Source organism: Microcaecilia unicolor, chromosome 4 (genome assembly GCF_901765095.1).
Source record: "Microcaecilia unicolor chromosome 4, aMicUni1.1, whole genome shotgun sequence".
NCBI lineage: Eukaryota > Metazoa > Chordata > Amphibia > Gymnophiona > Siphonopidae > Microcaecilia > Microcaecilia unicolor.
In genome coordinates, this window is record NC_044034.1 from 2,413,243 (window position 1) to 2,438,504 (window position 25,262).

The 25,262-nt window shown below is 44.0% G+C and overlaps 1 protein-coding gene across 3 annotated transcripts in view; it reads right to left on the minus strand.

Annotated features, from left to right (window-relative positions):
* The window catches only part of TPP1 (tripeptidyl peptidase 1), a 63,030-nt gene that overhangs the window by 11,604 nt on the left and 26,164 nt on the right, over positions 1–25,262 (minus strand). For 2 of the 3 annotated variants that reach the window (XR_003941835.1, XM_030199777.1), the window contains exons 7-12: positions 24,979–25,177; positions 22,821–23,009; positions 19,419–19,491; positions 17,273–17,393; positions 8,557–8,715; positions 1,946–2,083 (exon numbers count right to left, since the gene is read on the minus strand). Coding sequence is in view for 2 of the 3 variants with exons in the window: in XM_030199777.1 (XP_030055637.1) it covers positions 1,946–2,083; positions 8,557–8,715; positions 17,273–17,393; positions 19,419–19,491; positions 22,821–23,009; positions 24,979–25,177 (879 nt within the window). In the remaining variant the exon portion in view is untranslated. The remainder of the gene's footprint in view (positions 1–1,945; positions 2,084–8,556; positions 8,716–17,272; positions 17,394–19,418; positions 19,492–22,820; positions 23,010–24,978; positions 25,178–25,262) is intronic. The other variant, XM_030199778.1, reaches the window with a different exon arrangement.

The window sequence follows — 25,262 nt, forward strand, 5'->3', positions numbered from 1 at the left end:
CATTATTTTTGCAACTTAGCCTAGGGGTCTTTCTTCTAACACATCAAAGTACATATTTAGTAAACTGCAACAAGATTTTGATATTACATTGTGTTTACAGACAAAATTAATGTGCAGTAACTACAAAATCTGTGTTAACTGTTGGGAGTGTAGGAGCAAAACAAGCATTATATGTGTTCCAATATAGCAAAGATGTATGGGATTATAATACCTGGCATTATGAGGTATAGTAACATAGTAAATGACAGCAGATAAAGACCTGTACGGTCCATCCAGTCTGCCCAACAAGATAAACTCATTTTACATGGTATGTGATACTTTTTATATGTATACCTGAGTTTGATTTGTCCTTGCCTTTCTCAGGGCACAGACCGTAGAAGTCTACCCAGCACTGTTCCTATACTGAAAGTTCTGAAGCTAACTTCGAAGCCCCTTAAAATTTATACTCCAGCTCATCCATATCTATTTAGTCAAGATCAGGGCATAGACTGTAGAAGTCTGGTTTTGCTTTTGGAGGTAACCGTTCTTCCGATCTGAATAAGGTTACCTTCGAAAGCTAATCAAAAGTTGTATTAAGTTAGTCCAAATAAAAAAGGTATCATCTTATTTTCTTTTTACATTTTGATTTATTTCTATTTATTACTACTAAGAAAGCTGTAATTATTTTTTAACTTTTTGCTGTAATATTTGAATTGTGTATAATGACATTTATTATGTAATATGCACTATTTTTATTTTTTTAATGTTTGTTCTGCGTTTTCATATGGTCATTTAGGAATCTGTTCGTTAAAGGAACTCTCTTTACTGGGTATATGCGCTCCTAGAAGTTAGGGGGTCAGCATGTACGCTAGTGCTAGACCTGCTGTAACTGAAAGCACCTGAATGCTGAAGATACGCGTCACTTTATAATGCTCTCCGTACGTGTGCACCCCACCCCTGCTCTGCCCAGCTCGAGATATGTGTCACATTACAAGATTCTATAAGGTACATATGTGCACACACCTGCCGCCCATGCTCGGCCCAGCTCAAGTTACCTGTCACTTTATAAGATACGCATGTGCGTAAGATTCTATAAAGTACGTACATGAGCATGCCCCCGCAGTCTGCCCAGCTGAAGATACGTGTCGCTTTGTAATATTCTGTAAGGTACATATGTGTGCATGCCACCCGCCCTGTGCCCAGCTCAAGATACCCTTCACTTTATAAGATTTTATCCTTTATAAGGTGTGCATGTGCGCATGCCACCCTGCCCTCTGCCCAGCTAAAGAAAGGCAACTATGCTAGATAAGTGCTCTTCTGTAAATAATATGCCTAAGTCAAATATTTGCACATTTGCACAAATATGCTTCTATTGTAAATATTTCTGTGCATCATGTACATGTACGCCTAGCTCCATCTCGACCTGTTTTCAAATCTATGCTGAAAACCCACCTTTTCACCACTGCTTTTGGCTGCTAACCACTATTCAATTCCCCTAGTACTTTCCTTGCCCTTAATTGTCTTGTCTGTCTGTATTTTTAGATTGTAAGCTCTATCGAGCAGGGACTGTCTCTGTGTCAGGTGTTCAGCGCTGCGTGCGTCTGGTAGCGCTATACAAATGTTAATAATAATATTAATACGTACAGGATTTTGTACAGTTGACCCCTTTAATATTTCATGTGTGCAATTATAATTTGCTAAGAACTCTGATTTAACAGAGTATAAATGATTTTAAATCAGTAAATAATGGCCATCCTTACACAATACGGTTTCTGCAGGGTGTCATGGAGCTCTGTATGTGTCACTGTCCCCCTCTAAGGTTTTGGAGAAGAAAGGAGCCTTTAGACTATGCAGAAGCTGAGAAGCAGAGCTGCCCCTCAAATGGGGCTCCTGAGGCTTAATATAATCAATAGAAACATACAGCCTTAATTACCCACCATACACACATATTCTCTGTATCACTTACATCAAACAGGGCAGTGCTGTTTTCACTGGACTGCAGCTTATAGAGGGCAGGATTCAGGAAACCCAAGGGACTCAAACCTTTCTGCAACCGTTGATCATTAATCAGGGACAGGATCCCTCCAAAAACTGGAGTTGAAGCCTAGAGAAAGCGAGACAGACACAAAGAGATACACAGTCAAATGCAGAAAGAGAGAAACCCTCTGTTTCAACCCTCCAGTAACATTACTTTTAAAATGATTTGATTGTATTACCCAATAGTCTCAGCTGGGTATGAGGTCTGGAGTCTTATTAACCCCAAAATATTGTGTAAAAGGGGCACTCTGGGACTGATACTGATTTATAGAGCCCCAAACAAATGGCAATCTGTTCAGGAACAACTTTTTCAGAAACTCAGCCATTCTGTAATGCAATTTTCTGACGTAATTATAATGGGAGAGATCAACTTACATTTTGAGGCTCCTTCTGATACGGATACAATGCTTTTTATTAATATTTTGGAATCTTTAGATTTAATATTAGACCGTTCTTCACCTACACATCAGAAAGGTCATAAGCTTGATTTTATTCCTTATGTATACATCATATACATTGGGATCAATTGATATGGTCGGATCATTTCTTTCTTTCTTTTTATTTAAAGTTGTTCAAAGTGCAAGAACAGGTAAACAACTATCCTAAAAGAGTTTATTTATTTATTCATTCATTCAATCTTGTATCCCACTATTATCCAAAAACAAGTCTCCGTTCAAAGTGGCTTACAATTTACAGTTAGGCAAAGTTACAAAGTGGTGTGGAAGAACGGTATCGTATTTAGTTAACCATAGAATTTCTTGAAGAAGTAAGGTCTTCAGTTCTTTTCGGAACTGAATTTAGTTTGTAATGTTTCTTGTGACCTTGGCTATTGACTTCCACCATTTGAACCTCAAATAGTTAAATTCAGTCGTGTAGATGGGATTTGTAAATTATGTTTCTGCAGTTGGGTAAATTAAGTAGTAAATAGCCTCTGGTTTCTGGACTTGCATTTCTTAGGGACAGTTCAATCAGGTCCTACATAGTACCATAGTATTATTATTATTTATTGCATTTGTATCCCACCTTTTTCCCACCTATTTGCAGGCTCAAAGTGGCTTACATAGTTTTGTTAACACAATTATACTTGGATGTCAGGTACAATTATTGTTGTATAGAGATTAGTTAAGGGAAGAAGTAAGGAGTAGAAGGAAGGCATTTATTAGGTATAGTAGACGGTAGGTTTTCAGCAGTGGATTAGTAAGGTTCTGGGTTTTCATTGTATGCTTTGTTGAAGAGATACGTCTTGAGGGATTTGCGAAAGATAGTTGTTTCGTTGATTGTTTTCAGGTTTCTAGGTAATGCGTTCCACAACTTTGTGCCCATGTACGAGAAGGTGGTATCATGCATCAGCTTGTATTTTAGTCCTTTGCAGCTGGGGAAGTGCAGGTTGAGAAATTTGCGGGATGATTTTGTGGCGTCTCTGGGAGGTAGGTCCACAAGGTTTAACATGTAAGTTGGGGCGTCTGCGTGGATGATTTTGTGTACCAGTGTGCAGATCTTAAATGTAATACGTTCCTTAAGTGGGAGCCAGTGGAGTTTCTCTCTTAAGGGTTTTGCACTTTCATATTTAGGTTTTCCAAATATGAGTCTGGCTGGTGACGGTAGATAAAGACCTTCATGGTCCATCCAGTCTGCCCAACAGACACACTCATTATCAATTCATGATTAAATCAACAATGAATGTGATATTATATACTTTATCACGAGTCTTTCTTTGGCGTTTCTGGGACACAGACTGTATAAGTCTGCCCAGCACTGTCCTCTGTTCCAGCCATATCCAGCCACAGACCTACAAAGTCTGCCTGGCACCGGTCTTAATTCTTTACAACCATCCCAGTGTCACTGACACATCCACCCCCTGCAGCCATTTAAGATTTCTTTTCTAAATAGAGTTCCTCTGTGTTCTTCCCACACCTTTTTGAATTGCCACTATTTTTGTCTCTACCGCCTCCCTCAGGAGGGCATTCCGGGTATCGACCACCCTCTCCTTGAAAAAGAATTTCCTGACATTACTTCTAAGTCTACCACCATGCAACCTAGTATAATGTCTCCTTTGTCAGAAGGGAAATCATCTGAGATGCCACAGACTTTTTTAAAGCTGTACCACAGTGGCTTCGGACCTGGCCCTGAATCTCCCACCCCAGCAGCAGCCTGTCCCCTCCTAATGCCACAAAATGCACCAGGGAGCTGCCTCTGTGCCTGAAGCATATCAAAGCATCAGTTGGGCACTGTGCCAAGATTATTGTCATATGAAAGTATCAATAATTATTCTATACATATGTTCAGTTTTAGGGGGTGTGTGTGTGTGTTTTTTAATGGGTTTTGAAATTAAGGAACCTTCTTGATGCCCTTCCTTCAGTCTTGCAGTTAGAAGCCCTCACTCCTTTGTACATCGTTGCTTTTACTGGAGAGGGGGGTTATTTACTGGAGGATAAGAGCCATGATCCTGGTACTGAGGTGGAAACATGGCTGTCTTCAAAAGAGAATAATGAAGTGAGACTTTTTCAGTGGGCTTTCTGTTGCATGATGTAATGTGAACACCATGGCACAGCAGATCTCAGCCACTAGAAACTTGAACCTGCCGTGGTGTGCATCACTTGTTACTAAGGGACTAGTCCTTTGTGCCACCGGCTGGTTCCACTCACACCGGCATAAAAAAAAAAAAAAACCCCCGCTGTCCGCCATCTCTGAATACTGGCCATAAATATCCTGTAGACGTAACATGGTTAAGGTAACAGAATCATTAGCACAAAGTCAGGATTCTGTACAACCAAAAATAACCAGCTTATCATGAACATTCAAATCAGGAATTAAAGCCACTTTAAAGCAAACTGTTCTTCCATTAAGAAAACAAATCCTTAGCCTGGAACATTCTGTCCTGAGGAATGAGTCAGCAGTTAACCTTATCTGAAGTAAAGTCCTATTCTGTGGTACATTAGGAGGTTGTATAATTCTTATTAAGCAATGAACAATCATAACTATACAACAAATGGAAAATTATCTTGTCAGCATGTTCAGGGCCTAACCTGGACGTTGTCCTAATGGAGGCTTCAGGGCCTACCCAGAGTGTTAGTCAAAGGCCTCTGGGAGATATTACAAGTCTGATCCTTGGTGATGTCTCCTCCGTTTTGGGCTTAGTTTGCATATTTTAGGATCAGTGCTCAAGAGCAACAAAAGAAACCAGAAAGCTGGTCTCAAAGAACTAGGCCTTCAAAAGAATTTACACCTCCTTAGTAATCAGGAGACTAAATTATGACACAGGAAGGTGTTGGAAAAAGAGAATTCAGGTATATAAACACACACAGAGGACATACACAAACATAAAGACACAGGATACACATACAGCCCTTCATACGTACAGATATTCTTGCTTGGATAGCCATTCCACACACCCCCCTCCTCAACAGCCACCAACAGAAGGACACACATACACAACTCTCTGTTCGAAGTACTGTACATTGGTTATAAGCCTATCTCTAACTATATAAATGACAAGTGACCGACTCACCCGCAAATGCGCAGTAGAGAGCAGCTGCCATCGCCATTCCGCGCATGCGTTGCAGTCACGGAACAGCTGTTGCGCGGCAGGAATAAAATAAAACGATAACCGCATGAAGAGGCCAAGCAGTCCTCAGCAGCGGCTCACAGAAACGGGAGTGCGCGGCACATCATGCCCGATGTTCCTGGGCGGAGCCGCTTCAGCGAGCTGGGTGAGGCTAACCTCCGGAGAGAAGCGCGATGTTCGCCTTCTCTTACCTCTCTCAGCTGTGGTCCTGTCCTCCCGCCCTTGCGGAAACAGGAAATGAGGGCGGGACCACAGCTGACAGAGAGAAAGGAAGGCTCCTGAAGCGCACAGCTCGCATGCTTTTCACTGCTGCTGCCTGCCGCTGTAACCCGACAAGGTAAGACGGAGGGACGCCTTGGAGCTAGGAGGGATGGACGGAGGGACGCCTTGGAGCTGGAAGGGACGGACGGAGGGACACCTTGGAGCTTGGAGGGATGGACGGAGGGACACCTTGGAGCTTGGAGGGAGGGGGGCCTTGGAGCTGGGAGGGAGGGGGGGACTTAGACGTGAAAATAGAACAGACTAATACTCACCCGTTTTAATGGGCTTAACGGCTAGTTTCTATACAAAATACTCTTCTCCAAGCCAGACCTGTTTGTTGTCTTATTATGCTACAACCCCACAGCCTCTGAGGAGTGGACTCAGGACTACAAGAAAAGGAACCAAGACTAGAAATGAAGCTTACGTCAAGGTGGCGCTGGACCTAGTCACTCGATCCTGAGCTCCGTGTCCTCCTGAGCTGAAGCTGCCACAGAACGCTCTCCATTATGGGAAGAAAGAGGAAAGAGTAGTCAAGGCTGTTCCCCAAGCGGCTGAACCTACTTCAGCTTCTAGGCAGCTAACTTTGGAAGCTTGCAGGTGAGGACTAAGTCAGTGTCACTGGCCATTTCTTTGACTGGGTCTGTGTTGTCGGACCGCAGTGCAGACGAGATCTTTATTGATAGCACCCTCCCAACCCGGAAGTGCTTTATTCGTTGGAGGAGAGCGGGGCTGAAGAGCTGGTCTGGTGCAGACGCCGTCCTTGCTTGGGGGTCTTCTGATGGCTTCTTCCTCTCCCAGTGCTGGGGGCACAGTATCATCATTTTATTGGAGTTGCTGCTCCCTGTGGAGTGCCTGGAGAGATCTGAGTGGGAGAACTGCAATCTGGACGTTTGGAGGTAAAGAAACCAACTGATGTGACTTTGGGAACTGATTCAGGTGGTGAATTGCTCTTTACAAAAGGTTTCAAAAAGGTTCAGCAGGAACAGGCTGCTTGTGTGGAACAACATGCTGTGAGATTGAAGTCCACAGAGGGTAGATCTGCTCAGACTCAGGAGGGATGGATAAGAAATATTTGCATCGTAAGCTTGAATTTTTGGAAAATCAAATAAGGAAGAATAATTTGAGGGTATTGAACTTTCCATGTTCTCCGTCAATTACCGCTACTGATATGGTTCGCAAGTATTTCCTTGAAATTCTGATGATTCCATCTGAGGCACTGCCCCCCCCCTGGTTCGGACTGACCGGGACTGAATTTTGCATATTTACTTTGGTCATTTGAATGAAGTTTTTTTGGGGTCACAAATTTGTATTTTTCCTGATTTATCAATAATTACGAGGAAGAGACGCCAGGAGTTCTTGGCTTTAAGACTTAGAACTCTGGCGGTTGGAGCAAAGTATACATTAAAATTTCCTTGTGTTTGTTTAGTTGTTTTTGAGGGTAAATCTTTTTTATTTTTAGACCCAAAACAACTTGCTTTTCTTAAGTTAAAAGGTAGTCCATTTGCTAGGAAGTCCACACCAGAAAACTGAGCACTCATAGGTTGGTTGAAATGTCTAGTGTTACTTAGTCTAGTTCAATGATTACTTTGTAATAATCTATGTTCATTAGTTAATGATGCTTTTTATTGTGGTGGTCTGTTTTCTCTTTACTAGTGGCTTGGCATAATTTGGAATATTTGTGAATATTTCTTTGTTCACTTGATCTTTAATGCAAAAAGAAAAAGTGTTGATAAAAAGATAAGAAGAAACGATACTTACATCCCTCACATAATCCGGTAGCTAAATACTGTAGGCATCCAATTTTTGTCACATCAGAGCTCTTAGGGCGTCTTTTATAAAGTCGTGCTACCGATTCCCGGGCTTGCTCTCATTTGCTGCGTGGGATTCGGTAGCAAGGCTTTGGACCTTTCTTTCTTTTACTGCTCCCTTCATATTTACCCATTGTTCCATCAATGATGGTGTGAACCACAATGCTTTGAGGATCAAGGCATCTAAAACACCAGGTCCCCTGTCTGGAAGGCAGTTACTGACACCCATCAGGATGTCTTGTATGTGCAGAGTCTGATAATCTTGTCCCAAGCTTACAGGCAGTGTAATTCTAATGTGCACCCTACCCTGAAAGAGCAGAACACAGTAACTGAACTTTTTGTCCAAACTAGATGTCTTGTAGTTACTGTGTGTTTCTTAATAGAGAAGCCATTTAATATTTTCAAGCCCGTAGCAAAATTCTAAAACACAGTATCTTGACAAATGGGAGGTATGTTAAGCCAAAACACGGTATTAGTTTTGGTCAAGACTTACATGATGGGGATTTATTCAGAGAAATCAGGGTTTATTTTTAGTTTTCTCATATTTACATTTTTCAACAATTACTGTGTTTTGGCTTTTTAGGGCAGTCTTCACCCATCCCAGCAACTGCTTGAATGGGACAAGAAAGAGAAGATATTGACCACAATGTGTGCACAGAAAAAGCTACAATTACAATCACAGCAAATATAGAAGGTGGTAAATGTGGGGGAAGAACAGAGCATGGGGCAAAGAAAAGAGAGAGAGTGTGGTGCGGAAAAGGAGGAGCAGAAGTTCAGGGAGAAGAAAGGTAAGTAAGAGAGAGAGAGAGGAGGCAGCCTGGGAGAAGCAATGACAGAAGAGGATCAGGAAGCACCAGAGGATGAGGGTAGGTTCAAGGTCTAACATTACATCAGATGCCACCTTACCGAGGTCCCAGACACCCATGGGAAAAGAATCTGGTTGCTCACCACCCAGTAATTATCAGACAGGGCAGCAACGTCAGGATATGCGCGGCCGCTGGCATTATAATAGCTGTTGGGAGGTAGTTTCGACACAGTCTTCAGGTAATGCATCACAGCAGGAACCTGGACATATAAAAAGAGGAGGAGAATCACTTCAATGAAGAGCGTAAAGATCAAGGGAAGAGAGCCAAGAGGACGCTGGAGCTTCTTCACAGAACGTTAAACAAGTTCTCTGGTATTACTTCCCTCCCTGGTTCAGTTTTTTTCTTCCCCTTCTTAAGTTTTGCCTCCTTTTTAACTTATTTCCCCCTTTCCTATCTTCTTATATCTCTGCTTATTTTGTACCTTTTACATTTTAAAAAGTATGCAGCAGTGCCTTCAAGGCAACAGCTGGTATATTAAGCAACTGTAATAAATATTTTCTTTTTTAAATCTTTTGTACTAAGAAAATCAACACACTTCAGTGCTCTGGGTGTAGACGGCTATCTGTCTCGAGTAATAAATCAAGATCCACTGAAGCCACCTCTTTGGTTCTCAAACTCTTCCAGTCCTTACAAACACAGAAGCAGGCACTGGCTCCGAAACATGGAGGAACTTCTCCTTTAACGTAGCTCTGAGATCCAATTAATAATATACTTTTATTACATTATATGGGAAGGGGTCTGGGGCAGTGGCGTAGCCAGAAGGCAATTTTTGGGTGGGCCAACAGGTTGGATGGGTGGGCACTAGAGTTGCCAACTTTTTTGAAAAAGAAAAAAACAGCAAACCTGATGCACCCATGCTCTGTCCCTACCCCACTCCCCATAACTTCAATGAGGGTTGCAGTGCAGGTTTCAGTGGCTGCAGGCCAATTGAGAGCTAAGGGAATAGACTGCACTATTCAGCCCCACTGAGCCATGGTCCTCCAACACATATATGGTATTGAAGCCAAACACATTCTGCATCCAGAGAACCTCCTGGCCGTCCACCAACAATGGATACAGAGCACAGCAAGGACAATTCACCATAAAACTCATCATATAAAGAAATTTTGTTTTCTAGTGTAATCTCAATTACAGACATATTATAAATTAACTTAAAAAAATCTATAAAACAAAAGTCACTCAGAACCTAGAGCAAATCTACCATGCCAACACTAACTTCCAAAAACAAAGATCCTACCTATGAAAAAGAAGTGCCTTAAATATCATAGTAGGGCCCTAAAATACAAATACATTTATCAGGAAAGCTGAACAAGCCAAATTACTACAGAATGCTACATGGAAACTTCATGCTAACAGAATACCTCAGTCACACACACAAGACACAAATGCCAAATACAGAATAAGTGACCACAAACTCTAGAAATATAAATTAAACGGAAACCCCAAGAAACTAGACCTTGCATGTAGTACAACACCAGAGAAACAAGAAAGAAAGGCACTTGCTCCTGTGCAAAATATAAAGATGGCACATGCCAGGGATGGTGTTAGGGGATGCAACTAGGGCAATTGTGCTTGGTTCCTTGGCCAGAGAAAGCCTGCATGCTGGAAGCTGAAGGAGCAGCCTGGTAATGGACTTTGGGGTCCTTTCCTAGATTTCTGTCCTGGACCCCAGCCATGTTTACCATCAACTTTGGCAAGATGTACATTCCAAATCCAACATATTATATTCACAACATTGAAAATAAAATATTTTTTTATACCTTTTTGTTGTCTGGTCATTTTTTCTCAAATCATATTGGTCCCAGTCTCTGGTTTCTGCTTCCCTCTGTCTTCTCTTAACTCACTTGCCAGGGTCTCCTATTTGACATTTCTTCTTTCTTCATGTCCATCATCCATCTCCCATCTCTGTTTTCCTATATTTCCTTGTTCAGTATCTCCCCTGTGTTCATATCCCCTCATCCATCATCATTCCTCTGTGCACCTATGCACCCCATGCCCAGCATATCCCTTCTGCATTCCTATTCTCTCCCTTGTCTGGTATCTCCCCCCCCCCCCCCCCGTGTCCATATACCCCCAGCATTTTATCTCTATTCCATATCCCCGTTCCCCCCCCCCCCCTTGGTCAGGTATTACCCCTCTGTGCCCATGTGCCATCTCCATACACATCTCACATGTGTGTCCCTGTCCCCATGCTCCCACCTAATGCCCATCATCTCCCTTCTGTATCTGTATACTTCCCTATGTCCCCTTTCTCCCTCCTCCACACACACCAATGTGTCCCTCTCCTCTCTGATCCCACCCCCCAACCAGCTTATCTTCCTCTCTTTCCTTCCCCTTATGCATCTGGCTCTTTCTCCCTGCTTCTCTCTCCCTTCCCTCTGCATATCATCATCTGCATATCCAGCACCTCTCCTTCAGCCCCCCCCCCCACACACACACGTCCAGCATCTGTCTCCCTTTCATCCAGCCCCCCCCCCTACATGTTCAGCACCTCTTTCCCTTTCATCCAGCCCCCATACATGTCCAGCACCTCTCCCCTTCACTTCAACCCTCTACATATCCAGCACTTCTCCCCTTTCCCTCCACCCCCCCCTGCATATCCATCACCTCTCCCCTTCCTTCCACCCCACTATATATCCAAAACCTCTCCCCTTCCTTCCAACCTCTCCCCTTCCTTCCAACCTCCCCTCTGCAAATCCCAAAACCTCTCTCCTTCCTTCCAACCTCCCCTCTGCAAATCCAAAACCTCTTCCATTCCCTCTGCAAATCCCAAACCTCTCCCCTTCCTTCCAACCTCCCCTCTGCAAATCCCAAAACCTCTCTCCTTCCTTCCAACCTCCCCTCTGCAAATCAAAAACCTCTTCCCTTCCCTCCAATCTCCCCTCTGCAAATCCCAAAACCTCTCTCCCTTCCCTCCAACCCTCTGCCCCTGGCAAGTCCAGCACCCTTCTGTTCCCTCCCCTCCCTGCCTTCCCTTACTTCTGGGCCAGCACGCAGCACCCCACTGACTTCCTCACCCTCTCCCACCCCTGCCGCAGCGCTTCATTTAATGTTGTCGGCGCTGCAGTTACAATTTCCCACCCCCGCGGCGGCGCTTTACACTTTACCTTACAGCAACGCTACAGATGCAGCGCTGACGTCCGACGTCCTGCTCCGGGGCCTTCCACGCTGATGTAACTTCCTGTTACGGAGGCGGGACGCGGAAGGCCCCGGAGCAGGACGTCGGACGTCAGCGCTGCATCTGTAGCGTTGCTGTCAGGTAAAGTGTAAAGCACCGCCGCGGGGGTGGGAAATTGTAACTGCAGCGCCGACAACATTAAATGAAGCGCTGCGGCAGGGGTGGGAGACGGTCACGGTAAGCATCTGCTTCTGGGCGGGCCTGAGGCTAAACTGGGTGGGCCTGGGCCCATCCAGGCCCACCCGTAGCTACGCCCCTGGTCTGGGGGTTCTTATCAGCCGATATCTGCAAATGTCTGCCTGCCTCCAGCTAAATTTTTATTCCACTCAATAAGCAATCAGAAAAAAGGGAATATTACATATACTCCTTACTAATAATCAATATCCAAAGAGAAAGTAAGGAACATTAATCTCTCCCTGCTAACCACAAACCAAAGGTATAACAAACAAACACGAAGACAAGAGACAGAAGAACATCGAAGGAGCGAGTACCTCAGCATAGGGAATTTCAGACCTGTGCCTTAAGGTACAAATTTCAACCATCTCACTTGTACTTCACTATCACTTTACCGTTACTACACCAGATGCATAAAATACATATCTTTATTACAATTACAAAAAATATAGAAATGGTAACCACTTATCTGCTTATTCTCCCAATTCACATATTTGTGTCGATTGCAGTTTACATCTACCTTACAATTTGCATTTCAGTGGAGTTACAATAATGTTGTGCAATGTGGCCAGAGCTTCTGTAGTTCGTGTAGTTATTCATAGATTTTTGAAGAGGAAGAGATAGTGGTAGCTTTTGTATTTACTTGTAGAGTTTTGGGGATGTTTCTTCGTATAGTTTTTGAAGAGGTAGATTTGCAGAGGGAAGGCGATGATGATAGTTTTGTGTTTAGCTGTAGAATTTTTTGAAGAGGTAGGTTTTCATTTTTTTCCTGAATTGTAGGTTTGTAATACTTCTTATGTTTTTTGGTATCAAGTTCCACTATTTGGAACCTAGGTAGCTAAATCCTGATGTGTAGATGGTTTTGTAGATAGTGTTTTTGCAGTTGGGTTGACGTAGGAGTAGGTAGTTTCTGTTTTCTGGGCTTGTATTTCTTGGGGATAGTTCAATCAAGCATATATTTGGGTGCCATTCTGAATAGTATCTTGTACATTAGGGAGCTCGCTTTGAAAACGCATCACATTCAAAGTATGTACCCTAGTACATAAAATCATCCATGGCGATGCCCCAACCTACATGTCAGACCTGATAGACCTACCATCCAGGAATGCCAAAAAATCTTCCTGCACATTCCTTAATCTTCATTTCCCCAACTGTAAAGATCTAAAATACAAATTAATGCACACATCAACTTTTTCCTACATGAGCACGCAATTTTGGAACGCATTGCCACGTAACCTAAAAGCGACCTATGAACTGACCAGCTTCCGTAAACTACTAAAGACCCATCTCTTCGACAAGATATACCACAAAGACCAAAACATGTGAAACTCCCACATATATCTAGAAATGTTAATAATGCCTTCTGTTTCAGCATTATCATCTATTCCTTTACCATTCAACCCAAAATCTTTCTGTAATACTAAATGTTTACCCTCTTCTCACATTGAACCTGCAAAGAGGTGGGAAAATGTGGGATACAAATGCAATAAATAAATAAATAAAGTAGTCTTGCCTTGATTGGTAGGCAGTGTAGTGTTTCGAGAAATGGGGTTGCTCTTTCGTAATTCTATAATTGAGCGCCCTTCTTGTTGGTTCTAATATTGCTGATGTGCTCACCAATCCGCGTTTTTATTTTCCTAGTTGTCTGACTTATATAGTAAAGACTGCAGGGGGCACATAATGCAGTAAACTACCCCTGTGAAATTACAATCTGTTCTAGTTCATAATTGAAATCGTTTATCCAAATGTGCAATGAAGATAACATTTGTTTCTAACACATAATCACAATAATTACATTCACCACATTTAAAATGCCCCCGATCTGCCAGCAAAGGGTTTGGATTTGACACTAGCTTACCCAAATTTTTTCCCCTACGGAAAGCAAACTTGGGGTATTCCTCTAATACTTTATGAATATCCAATGAGGAGATTTGGGATCCAAAGGACAGAGCTTTGAGAATGACTCCCAGATACTTAAATTGAGACAGTGGCTCCCAAACCACACCCCAGCCAGTCAGGTTTTCAGGATATCCTCAATGAATATTCATGAGAGTGATTTGCATACCAAGGAGCAGTGCATACAAATCTCTCTCATGAATATCCTGAAAACCTGACTGGATGGGGTGCCTGAAGGACCAGGTTTGGGAACTATTGAATTGAGGAGCTGTAGTAGCAGGTCCTGCCTGAAAGAATCGGGGTAGGCAAGTATGTAAAAAAAAGCAATCATCGGTTATCCAGGTGGCTGTAGTTTTTGTAGGGTTTAATATCAGCCGGTTTTCTCTAATTCACAAACAGATTTTATCTAGAGCTGTCTGAAAATTAGTGATGCCTGGGGCTAGTGAATCTGTACTGTGAATGAATAATATATCATCAAGATCTTGAATGAAAGTTTCCAGAGGGTTAAGGAAATGGTGCCAGTACAGGACCTTGTGGGGAGTGTGTGTGCAAAGGACACAAGTGTCAGTAGTAACCTTAAAAGATCTGTTATGCGGAAAAGAGGACAGCCAGGATAAGACCATTCCAGAAATACCAAAAGGAGGAGAGCGCAGTCTACCAGATGAAAAGCAGCCGAGAATTGAAGTGAAACAACATTATCTAGTGCAATGGAGGGTACGGAGAAGCGCAGTGACAACTGTCTTAGTTCTGTGTCCCGGGCGGGAGCAAAATCAGAGCAGCTGTGCAAAAACTATACTTTCAGTGATCTTGGAAACGAAAGAGAGCTCAGATACTGGTCGGTAGTTGGATGCAACAGTGGGATCAAGAGAGGAATCCTCAAAAGAGGGCAAAATAGTACCCTTTTCCACTGTGCTGGAAAGACACCAGTGGAAAGACCGCTAGACCCAAGCTCAGAAGTTTCATCCATGAAAGAGGAACGATGTCTATTGCGCTGATACTAGGATGTGCAGGCTGCAAGACCTCGGTAAACGATGTGAGTGAAGGTAGAATGAACTCTTGCCAAGACAGAGATAGTGTGGGTGATAGCTTATGAGAGTCAGTGGGAGCAGGTGATAACAGAAAGGAATCTTCTGCAGGTCTTCAACTGGGGGAACTAAAGACATTTTGGATTTAGTGCCCCGTTAGCTCAGATATTCTACGCAGTCTGGACAAATTTACCCAGCTAAGTTCGACTGCTCAAATAGGTCTGAAGGTAAGCCGATAACTTGATCCAGATATATTCAGCAGTTCATGGCTTGATGTACATGACCAGAATTCTAGAAATGTTATAAGCCTTTGTATCAATCCATGGTGCAACTGCACCTCAAATATTGTGTTCAGTTCTGCTCACCGAATTTAAAAAAAGATATAGTGGAAATAGAAAAGGTACAGAGAAGGGCAATGAAAATGATAAAGAGGATGGGATGACTTCCTTATGAGGAAAGGCTAAAGCAGCTAGGGCTCTTCAGCTTGGAGAAAAGGCGGCTGAGGGGAGATATGAATCGGGCAAGAATACAGACTGTGGACTGGACTGGGCAGGCGCCGGCGGACTGGGGCCTTGGGCGATGCAGGGGCGGGGCAGAGAGTTTCCGGGTTTCTGGTGAGCCCAGCAGCAGCTCCCTACGCCCCCCTTCGGGCACTCTGTTCTGCAGATAGATCTCTCTTGTCTGTCCCCTTCTCCTCTTCTGCTAATTCCAGACTCCGTTCCTTTTATCTTGCTGCACCTCACACCTGGAATAGACTTCCTGAGCCTGTACGTCTAGCCCCGTCTTTGGCTGTTTTCAAGTCCAGGCTAAAAGCCCACCTCTTTGACACTGCTTTTGACTCCTAGTCACTACTCACTTGCCCTGTACCCCAGCTCTTTAATTCAGTTACCTCTTAATTGTTCTGTTTACCTGTCTTATTTAGATTGTAAGCTCTTTGAGCAGGGACTGTCTTTTCATGTATGGTGTACAGCGCTGCGTATGCCTTGTAGCGCTATAGAAGTGATAAGTAGTAGTAGTAGTAGTAGGTCTATAAAATAATGAGTGGAGTTGAACAGGTAGATGTGAAGCGTCTGTTTACGCTTTCCAAAAATACTAGGACTAGGGGGCATGCGATGAAGCTACAATGTAGTAAATTTAAAACGAATCAGAGAAAAGTTTTATTCACTCAATGTGTAATTAAACTCTGGAATCTGTTGCCAGAGAATGTGGTAAAGGCGGTTAGCTTAGCAGAGTTTTAAAAAGGTTTGGACGGCTTCCTAAAGGAAAAGTCCATAGACCGTTATTAAATGGACTTGGGGAAAATCCACTATTTCTGGGATAAGCAGTATAAAATGTTTTGTACTTTTTTGGGATCTTGCAGGGTATTTGTGACCTGGATTGGCCACTGTTGGAAAACAGGATGCTGGGCTTGATGGACCTTTGGTCTTTCCCAGTATGGCAATATTTATGTACTTATGACTTGGAGCAGGTATAAATTCCAGCATCTTGATTCTCCATGCGGATGTGCATTTTCTGTTTCACACAGGGAATGCACATCTGCCCAGACCACTCCCTCTCCCTGCCCTCCCCATAATGTACAGAAGTTTTGTACACACGACAATTTATTGTGGCCCAGCAAAAGGAACGAACCAATGCATGAAATAGTTATATATTCTTGACAGCAGTTTTGTGAGAGGGTGGTGGATGCTTGGAATGCCCTCCCGCGGGAGGTGGTGGAGAGGAAAATGGTAACGGAATTCAAACATGCGTGGGATAAACATAAAGGAATCCTGCTCAGAAGGAAGGGATCCCCAGAAGCTTAGCCGGTGGTGGGAGGCAGGGCTGGTGGTTGGGAGGCGGGGATAGTGCTGGGCAGAATTATACGGTCTGTGCCAGAGCCGGTGGTGGGAGGCGGGGATAGTGCTGGGCAGACTTATACAATCTGTGCCCTGAAAATGACAGATACAAATCAAGGTAAGGTATACACAAAAAATGGCACATGTGAGTTTATCTTGTTGGGCAGACTGGGTGGACCGTGCAGGTCTTTTTCTGCCGTCATCTACTATGTTACTCTGTATGTGACAAAATCTTATATTTTCGCTAATGAGACTAAACCAAGGTATCAGACAGTCTGACTCACACATTCAGAACTAAAGGAACTTCCTAAGCCAAAAGGAAAACAAAATAACAGCCAAATAACCTTTCGTGGCAGACATGACGCAGCCTCTTTATAGCTGGATGCTCTGGGTATGGTCCGGTGCTGGATATCTGGATTTGAAATATTTGGGGCAGAACGGGCCAGAGAGAGGAGAAGAGAGGCAGCAGTGTTGGCGGCTGGCTCAGAGGGATTGGAAAGAAGTCATGCTCTGTATGCTTTCCTCACGTTGTTATTATTGCTCCAAAGAGTTTGCTTCATCATCGTCTCCCTCCCCCCTCAAACTAGACCATCAGAGAGAAGAATTATTAATCGCAATAATGAAGGCAACGCTATCACTATTACTGACCTGATAATCTGGCATAGGAAAGACATTGCTGAATCCACCCCCGCTGATATAATCTGTTACTTCATGGGTCACCAGGAATGGGTTCTTGAAGGACGTCCCTCCCACTGTAGTGACATAAGGACTGCAAAAAGAAATGTTCTGCAGGAGATGAGGACACCTGGACACTTGTTGATAACATCAATTTACCAATCTCATTATTATCATAATCCTACCAACACTGCTTTCATTATAATCACAAAACTATCGGCATCCATTCATCATTGTTCCATTCAAAATCACCCATTAACTCAATGGCTGGGACGTAATGATGATGATCACCAATCCAGAAAGCTTGTTGATCAGAATCAGATCAAGAGAATATATCACACTGGTTTCATTACATCAATGTCCCAACACTAAAGATTATTATATCAAAAACCACACATGCTGCTCATGGGATTTGTTCATACATAACGCACCTCATACCTGCCCTCAGTGGTGACTTGTTTCACTTGAGCAGACTCTCAATAGCTCGTGACTTACCTCACTCCTCATCGGGCTACAGTACTTTTATTATTCATAACTTTATGAAATAAAATTTAACTACTTATATTTACCTGTACTATTTTTACAAAATATATGGGAAATATAACTTATCTGTTGCTCTTATCAACTATTAGTTGTCAAGGGACCAGCAACTGACATATCCACGTTTTGTGGTCCCCTGAAAAACCCCCAAAACATTTAACTGTTTGAATAGGCAACTTATCCCATATACCTGCATACTTTTTACTTGCCACTGTCGTCCTTCACTCAGTGCTTGTAAAATGGCTGCTGTGTTTGTTTAAACTATTACGTGGCCCTCTCACTTGACTGCTTAGTTTCACAATAACGACTGCCAATCAATTTCAAGATTGGCCTGCTGGTGATATAGTATTTAAAATACATATCCAGCGTTGCTCTTTGTTTCATTTAGAAAGTAGTCTAAGTTGCTTCCTTCCCACCCAATCTCAATGACATCTAAAATTTTCCATTTAATATCATTTATAGAAAGTGAAAATGCACAACTAACATTCACGAGTACATTTGTGTCTTTAGACGGTTTCTTTAAATACCCAGATTCTCCAAGGGGTAGCATTAACAACAACGATGAACATACTAAATGCTAAAGGACCCCAAAGAAGTTCGACATCTTTTTTGATGGACTTGGCATCTTTCATAATTAAACATAACTATTTCTGGTTTGACCAGCAAATTCAAGAGGTAGCAATGGGACGTCCCAGGCCTCCTCAGCAGCTACACGTAGCAGAATTTGAAGAAAGTTTCCTTTATCCTTTGCCAAGGCTTACTTATCCTATCCTATCCTATATAATAATTTGCACCGCCATCTGGATGCCTGGGTTCGTAACACACTTCCCATTGGTCTGCCCTGGCGATGACGTCAGAAGGCGGATCAGTGAGAGGGAAGGGAAGCCAGCACCAGCCAGCCACAGAACATTGGAGGTGAGTAGAGAATTGCCCCCTCCCCCCCCCGTCCTCCCTCAGAGTTCCAGGCCCCCCTCCCCTCCGAGTTCCAGGCCCCCCTCTCCTCCGAATTCCAGCCTCCTCCCCTCCGAGTTCCACGCCCCCTCCCCTTCGAGTTACAGGCCCCCCTCCCTTTCGAGTTGCAGGACGTCCCCCTCCGCTTTGAGATGCAGCCCCCCTCCCTCCCCCCTCCGAGTTCCACACTCCCCCCTCTCCTCCGAGTTCCATGCCCCCCTACCTCCCTCCCTCTCCTCCCCTCTGAGTTACAGGCCCCCCCTCCCCTTCGAGTTGCAGGACGCCCCCCTCTCCTCTGAGTTCCATGCCCCCGCGCCTCCCTCCCTCTCTCTCTTTCTCCCCTTCGAATGCAAGTACAACCTGTCCTCCAGCAGCCCCTCGCCTTCCTAAGTGCTGGCTGTAATTTAAAAATTCTTACCTCAGGGTCTGGCATCAGCAGTGAAGGTGAGCGGCGCTTCAGACTGCCTTCTCATCTGTCTCAGCTCTGCCTCTGGTCCCGCCCTTCCAGAAACAGGAAATGAGGGCGGGACCACAAATGTCACTCCATCATCATTACTACACAAACTGGTGTATCGCTAGCAACACTGATGCAATTAACCATCAGGACCTGTGAAATATTTCCACTCACCTGGATGCAGGGAAGCTGGGTCTAAATGTGTGAATTCCTTTACTAACTTCCCTGCAACCGGCACCGTCATCGCCTGCCAAAGGAAAGGGACAAAGTGTATTAAGGCAGACAATGTTAATCCCTCTCCCCATGCCACCAGCTCCCTCATTCAACAGGAGGCTTTCCAATTTTATTCTAATTGCACAGCGTCGGGCTCATTTCCAACCCTACCTTCACATTTCAGAGTGAAGGAATACATTGAAGAACACAGATTTTTTAGACATGAATGATTGCACAAGCAAACATCTGGATCCTTCCTACCTCCTCTACACAAGAACAATATCATTCATGTGAGTTAGAATCTTGTTTACTCCAGTACCTCAAAGCATATGGCCCTTATTTCAGAAGCCGTGCTCATATTTGGGATGTCTGAAGACTGGCATTGCACACCCAAATCCCAATTTTATAAAGTTGGGTTATGGAAAAGGGAAGTAAATCGTTATGGCAAGAGGGCGTAGTCTGGGTGAGTTTTCAGCAGGACTAGGGAGAGGCCAAAATATAGGCACCAAACTCCGATTTCAGAAAGAGAAGGGATGTCCATGTCCATTAGACTTGCAACTTGGCAGGTCCAGTTACAAGAAGGTGCTCCGAGGTCTCCACTGGAGGGAGTAGGAAGTCATAATAGGTATTTTTCTGTCCCTGGAGGGGTCACAATTGAAAATAAAAAAAAACAAAACAAACAATGACAGTGGGATCTGAATCTGCAACCTTTGGTTCTCAGTTGGCTGTCACAAAGCGACCCATATCCCTTGTTTTGCCCTGTTCCTAGTCTGGACATTTCAGTTTGTAAAACGGATGTCCATTTCTTATATATTTTAGAACAGGCTGTAAATTCATGGGAAATGCACATCCGTTTGTGACGTACAAACTTGGACATCCATTCTAAAATGCTGCCCCATCTTCAGACTATTTTCCGACTGCCCCATTCCCTAACCCTCATGACAGGGCATATTACTGCCCATACGGAGCCAATCTTCTCCATTACTGCTTTTCCCTCACGGCGCTGTGCGATATGGTCAGTCAATTTTAGGCCAATATCCTCTTTGTGACTCAGCCCGAGATTTGGTGGGGGGGGGGTGGGGGGAATTGTGGGGTGCTGCCTTTTTCCCCACAACCCTCTTTTACCATTGGTGAGACACTGGGAGAACTGCAGAAAGGCTCTTGACCCCCTCTCTCAGCCCACACTATAAATTCAGGGGAGAGAAAGGAGGAATATGGCCTGTAATATGGCCCTGTTAGCCCTCACTTTTCCTAGGCTCGCTGTTCTCAGCATATTTTTACTCTCTTCCTGCAGCTGCATGTAACCTACAGTGCTTTCTCAGGAAATGGGGAGTACATGTTACCTGTCAAGGTGACATTTTGGAAGGAACTGAGGCCATGCAGTCCATATATGGCAGATATAATTGGATATAACCTTGGTGGTGATGAGAGACTGAGGACCTAGTTGACCCCAAGACGTTCCAATGGAAATATGTGTTCAGAGAAGAATGACATCAGGTGATTTATAATATCTACTTACACGCAATGAGCACGCTGTACTGATAAGGAATTAGCCAATTGCCACAAAGTGTGCATGTGCACACAAGAGGAGAGGATGATACAATGTAAGAAATTGCCATATATGTATACATATAAAAAAATAACAGAATATTACAGGAAGATCCATATATGACCATAAATTAGTTTAGGAGAAATCACATGATTTAGGATAAACAAAACTTACAACAGTATACAGTGAAACCTTGGTTTTCGTTGACGTCGGTTTTCATCGGTTTTGGATTTCGTTGATTTTTCGACTAGAAATTTGTCTCAGTTTTCGTCGGTTGCCTCGGATTTCGTCAAAAAAGAAGGACGTCCATCTCCCAATTTGTATCGAAAGATGGACGTCCTTCTCCCGATTTTGGGCGTCCTCGTTAATTGCCTCGGTTTTCATCGGTTTCGGATTTCACCGATTGTTTTCAAACGGATTATCGATGAAAACTGAGGTTTCACTGTATATGTGATGGCTAAGAAAGTTTTTGCTGAGCAGTTTTGTTATTCAGTCTGTGCGTCTGGCTACTGGGTGACAACCTGCTCCAATTATTTTGTATTGGCTTAGTGAGATACCAATAAAGATTTTTACTGGTTGTGCCTATATGTCTGGGCTGAAGTGTTTTCCCCTCCCCAGGGACAGGATTATACATTAGAGAGAAGGGGGTTTATCAATTCCACCTGAATAAAATTTGCATTCTGGTGGGAGGGACGGGTATCCTGGCTAGGGGACTGTCTTCTCCAATTCACTTTCACATTTGGGTGTGATGAACTTAGTATGCAGAAGGTGAACTTTTAACCTGAGGCTCACAGGGGAGAGGAGAATGACCCCACCTTTAAACTGCATTGCAGCAGGGGGAGAAAACTTAGGCAGTTGCCACTGAATTCAAGCACTGACTGGCTAAGTTTAGGAACAGAGTCTAGGCAGCTAGGTATGATGAAAATCAGCTTAACTCAGTCAGTTTAATTAAAAAAAGAACTAAACAAGGGAAATTAATTTCCATAAATACTTTTTATCTGTACAGAAAATGTAAAAATAGAAATAACATCAGGCTTGGGGTGAAAAGCTGCCCACCCACTGCTCAGGTTCTTTTTTAGGTCAGTCTACAGACTCTCTCTTGCTGCTTTCCCTTCTGAGGCTGATCTTTCCCCTCTCCTAAGCTCTCCAAGATGAATACCCTACAGCCTCTCCTATCTGGCACAGATGTGATTCTCCTAAAATCAGTATCAACAATGTCCATCTGACACTTCCAGCTCTTCCTGCTTCTACCCAGCAAACAGACCTGCGGTTCCTTCCTGCTCCTGTCTTAGGAAGTTCTACCTTTGTTCTAGAGCAAGTGGGGCCCTTGAGTACCGAGATGCAGAAAGCTTAAGAAATACACCACCTTTGAAATCCTTCCAAACGTAGTATTCTGCTACCAAGTGTGGAGATGGAGAAGTAGACAGCAACTCAGTCCCCTGAAATGTTTGACAATATACCTAGAAGAGTTCCACCAGCGCTGGGGCCCTCAGAGGCAGGGGTGATGCTATCACTTGTTACTGAGAATGTACATGAGGAAGAATAAGGAGAGTCCCTCCAGCAGCACTGGGACCCTCGGGGGTAGTGGAATTAGAGGATGGGGGCTGATGAAACTGTCACTGGTCAGTGAGGAAGAAAGTAAGGTGACCCTCAGGGGCAGAGGAGAGAGAGGATGGGGGCTGATCACACTGTCACTGAAGGAGAGAGTAAGGTGACCCTGTACAACAGCACTGAGTCCCTCAGGGGTAGAGGAGAGAGAGAGAGAGAGAATGTGGGCTGCTGTGACCAATATTACTGGTATGAAGATAGCGTACCTGATGCAAAGAGTATAGTTAAGCCTCTAGCCGCAGCCTTCATGAACTCCACGTTGATTCGCTCCATGTAGGCCACTGACAGACTATCCTCATCGTCTCCGTAGCTGACCGTGTGAACCCAAGGCACAGATGACATGTTGCTGAGGGACAGGAGCCAGTCCATAAAAGGTTCCTGGGACTCGTAGCGGCCTGAGGAAAGAGATTCAAAACCCTTCAGAAGTCAGCAAAATCTCAATGACATTCTTCAAAGGACATAAGTACATAAGTTCTGCCATACTGGGACAGACTGAAGGTCCATCAAGCCCAGCATCCCGTTTCCAACAGTGGCCAATCCAGGTCACAAACACCTGTGTTAAAAATTCACAGGACTGCCGAGCTGCACATCCCTCCCAGCTGATGAAAGAGAGGCTGGCAGAGCAGCTTAGAAGGGCCTTACATGACGGAAACTTGCGGCAAGAAAAAAAAAAAAAAGACAGAGGCCAAAGCAACAGGCAGCAATTCTAAAACTGGTGCCACAATGCAGGTACCTTGATGCCACGTGCTGAGCGCTCGCTCTAATGTTATCTGGGTTGCAAGGCACTGTTATAGAAGAAAGAGTTAATTCAGCATTGGCACACCAGCTTAAGCCACAGCCATGGCAGGTGTAAATGTGGACCTAAATGCACCATGCCACGCCATTTATGTACATGTGGAGACACTCCCATGTCCCTCCCATGTGCTAAGTAAATTAATGGAAATGCCTTTAAAACAGCGATTACAGGACTCGAGGCAACACGGGTTCACTAGAGGCAGGTCTTGTCGGACAAATCTAATTATCTCCTTTGACTGGGTGACCAGAGACATGGATAAATAAATAAATAGATGGTGAATAAAGAACGAGAATACCATAATGTCTCTGTATCGCTCCATGGTGCGACTGCACCTTGAATATTGCGTTCTGCTCTGGTTGCCTTATCTTAAAAAAGATATAGCAGAATTAGAAAAGGTTCAAAGAAGAGCGACCAGAATGATAAAGGGGATAGAACTCCTCTCGTATGAGGAAAGGCTAAAGAGGTTAGGGCTCTTCTGCTTGGAAAAGCCATGGATAAGGGGTGATATGATTGAGGTCTACAAAATGCTGAGTGGTGTAGAATGAGTAGAAGTGAATCGATTTTTTACTCGTTCCAAAAGTACAAAGACTAGGGAACACTCGAGGAAGTTACATGGAAATACTTTTAAAATAAATAGGACATATTTTTTTATTCAATGAAAAGTTAAGCCCTGGAACTCTTTGCCGGAGAATGTGGTAATAGTGGTTAGCGTATCTGGGTTTAAAAAAGGGTTTGGACAAGTTCCTGGCGGAAAAGTCCACAGTCTGCTATCGAGACAGACATGGGACAGAAACTGCTTGCCCTGGGATTTGTAGTATTGAGTGTTGCCATGATTTGGGTTTCTGCCAGGTACTTGTGAGCTGGCTTAGGCCCAGACAATAATATAAGTGCAAAACAGCATCTGACAGGCTCAAATGGGAGATTTTATAAAACAGTCCAGGTATAAACACGCAAAAGTAGGTGCCCAGAAAAACAGCCCCTAGTTTCTGGCAGTCTACTCACAACTGCTCCTGGGGACAGGGAATGAATCAAAGGTCTGTAAACCACTTACCAGCACTAAAGTGCGACTGGTGGTATCTCAAGTCTTTGTAAATAAATAAAATCAATATATAGGCATGTATTTTACATAAAATGTGTACATGTACCAACTCTTATTGGCATGCATACGAGCAAAGTTACATCTGCCTCACAACAGCCTGGTTCAAGTGGGCAGGGTCTTTTCCAGAGGAAGTTTATAAAGACTTAGGTGCACATGTTGCACTGGAAAGAGAGAGGCAGATGGTGAAGAAGGTGATCTGGTGAGCAGAGGACACTACAATAGAGGAAAGGAGAGGTGGGAGGGACGACAGTAGAGGACTCTTACTACAGTGGAGGAGAGGAGAGGTGGGAGGGGGCAGCAGAGGACACTACAATAGAGGAGAGGAGAGGTGGGAGGGACGACAGTAGGGGACTTCCTGCAGCAGAGGAGAGGTGGGAGGGGGCAGTAAAGGACTTCCTGCAGCAGAGGAGAGAGAGGAGAAATTTCTAGGGTGGGAGGTGGAGGTGGAGGTGGAGGTGGGGGTTTGTACCTGGATTACTGAAGACCCAGGTTGAAATGTTGGCTCCAGTGCTCATAATGTATTCCACATCCAGACTCGCCTCCAGTCCAGCTTTAGGCCCTTCCTGGGGTCCAACCACACGATCAACATTACTGCGGTGCTTGAAACCAGTTCCGAAGATATGCATGAAATCGGCCAAGTCGTGCTGATGGAAATACTGCTCCAGGAACTGTGGAAGACATCACAGCATGGGCTCACAAGCACAGGAGTCACAGCACAGGAACAGAGCTTACGAGCACAGGGTCACAGCATAG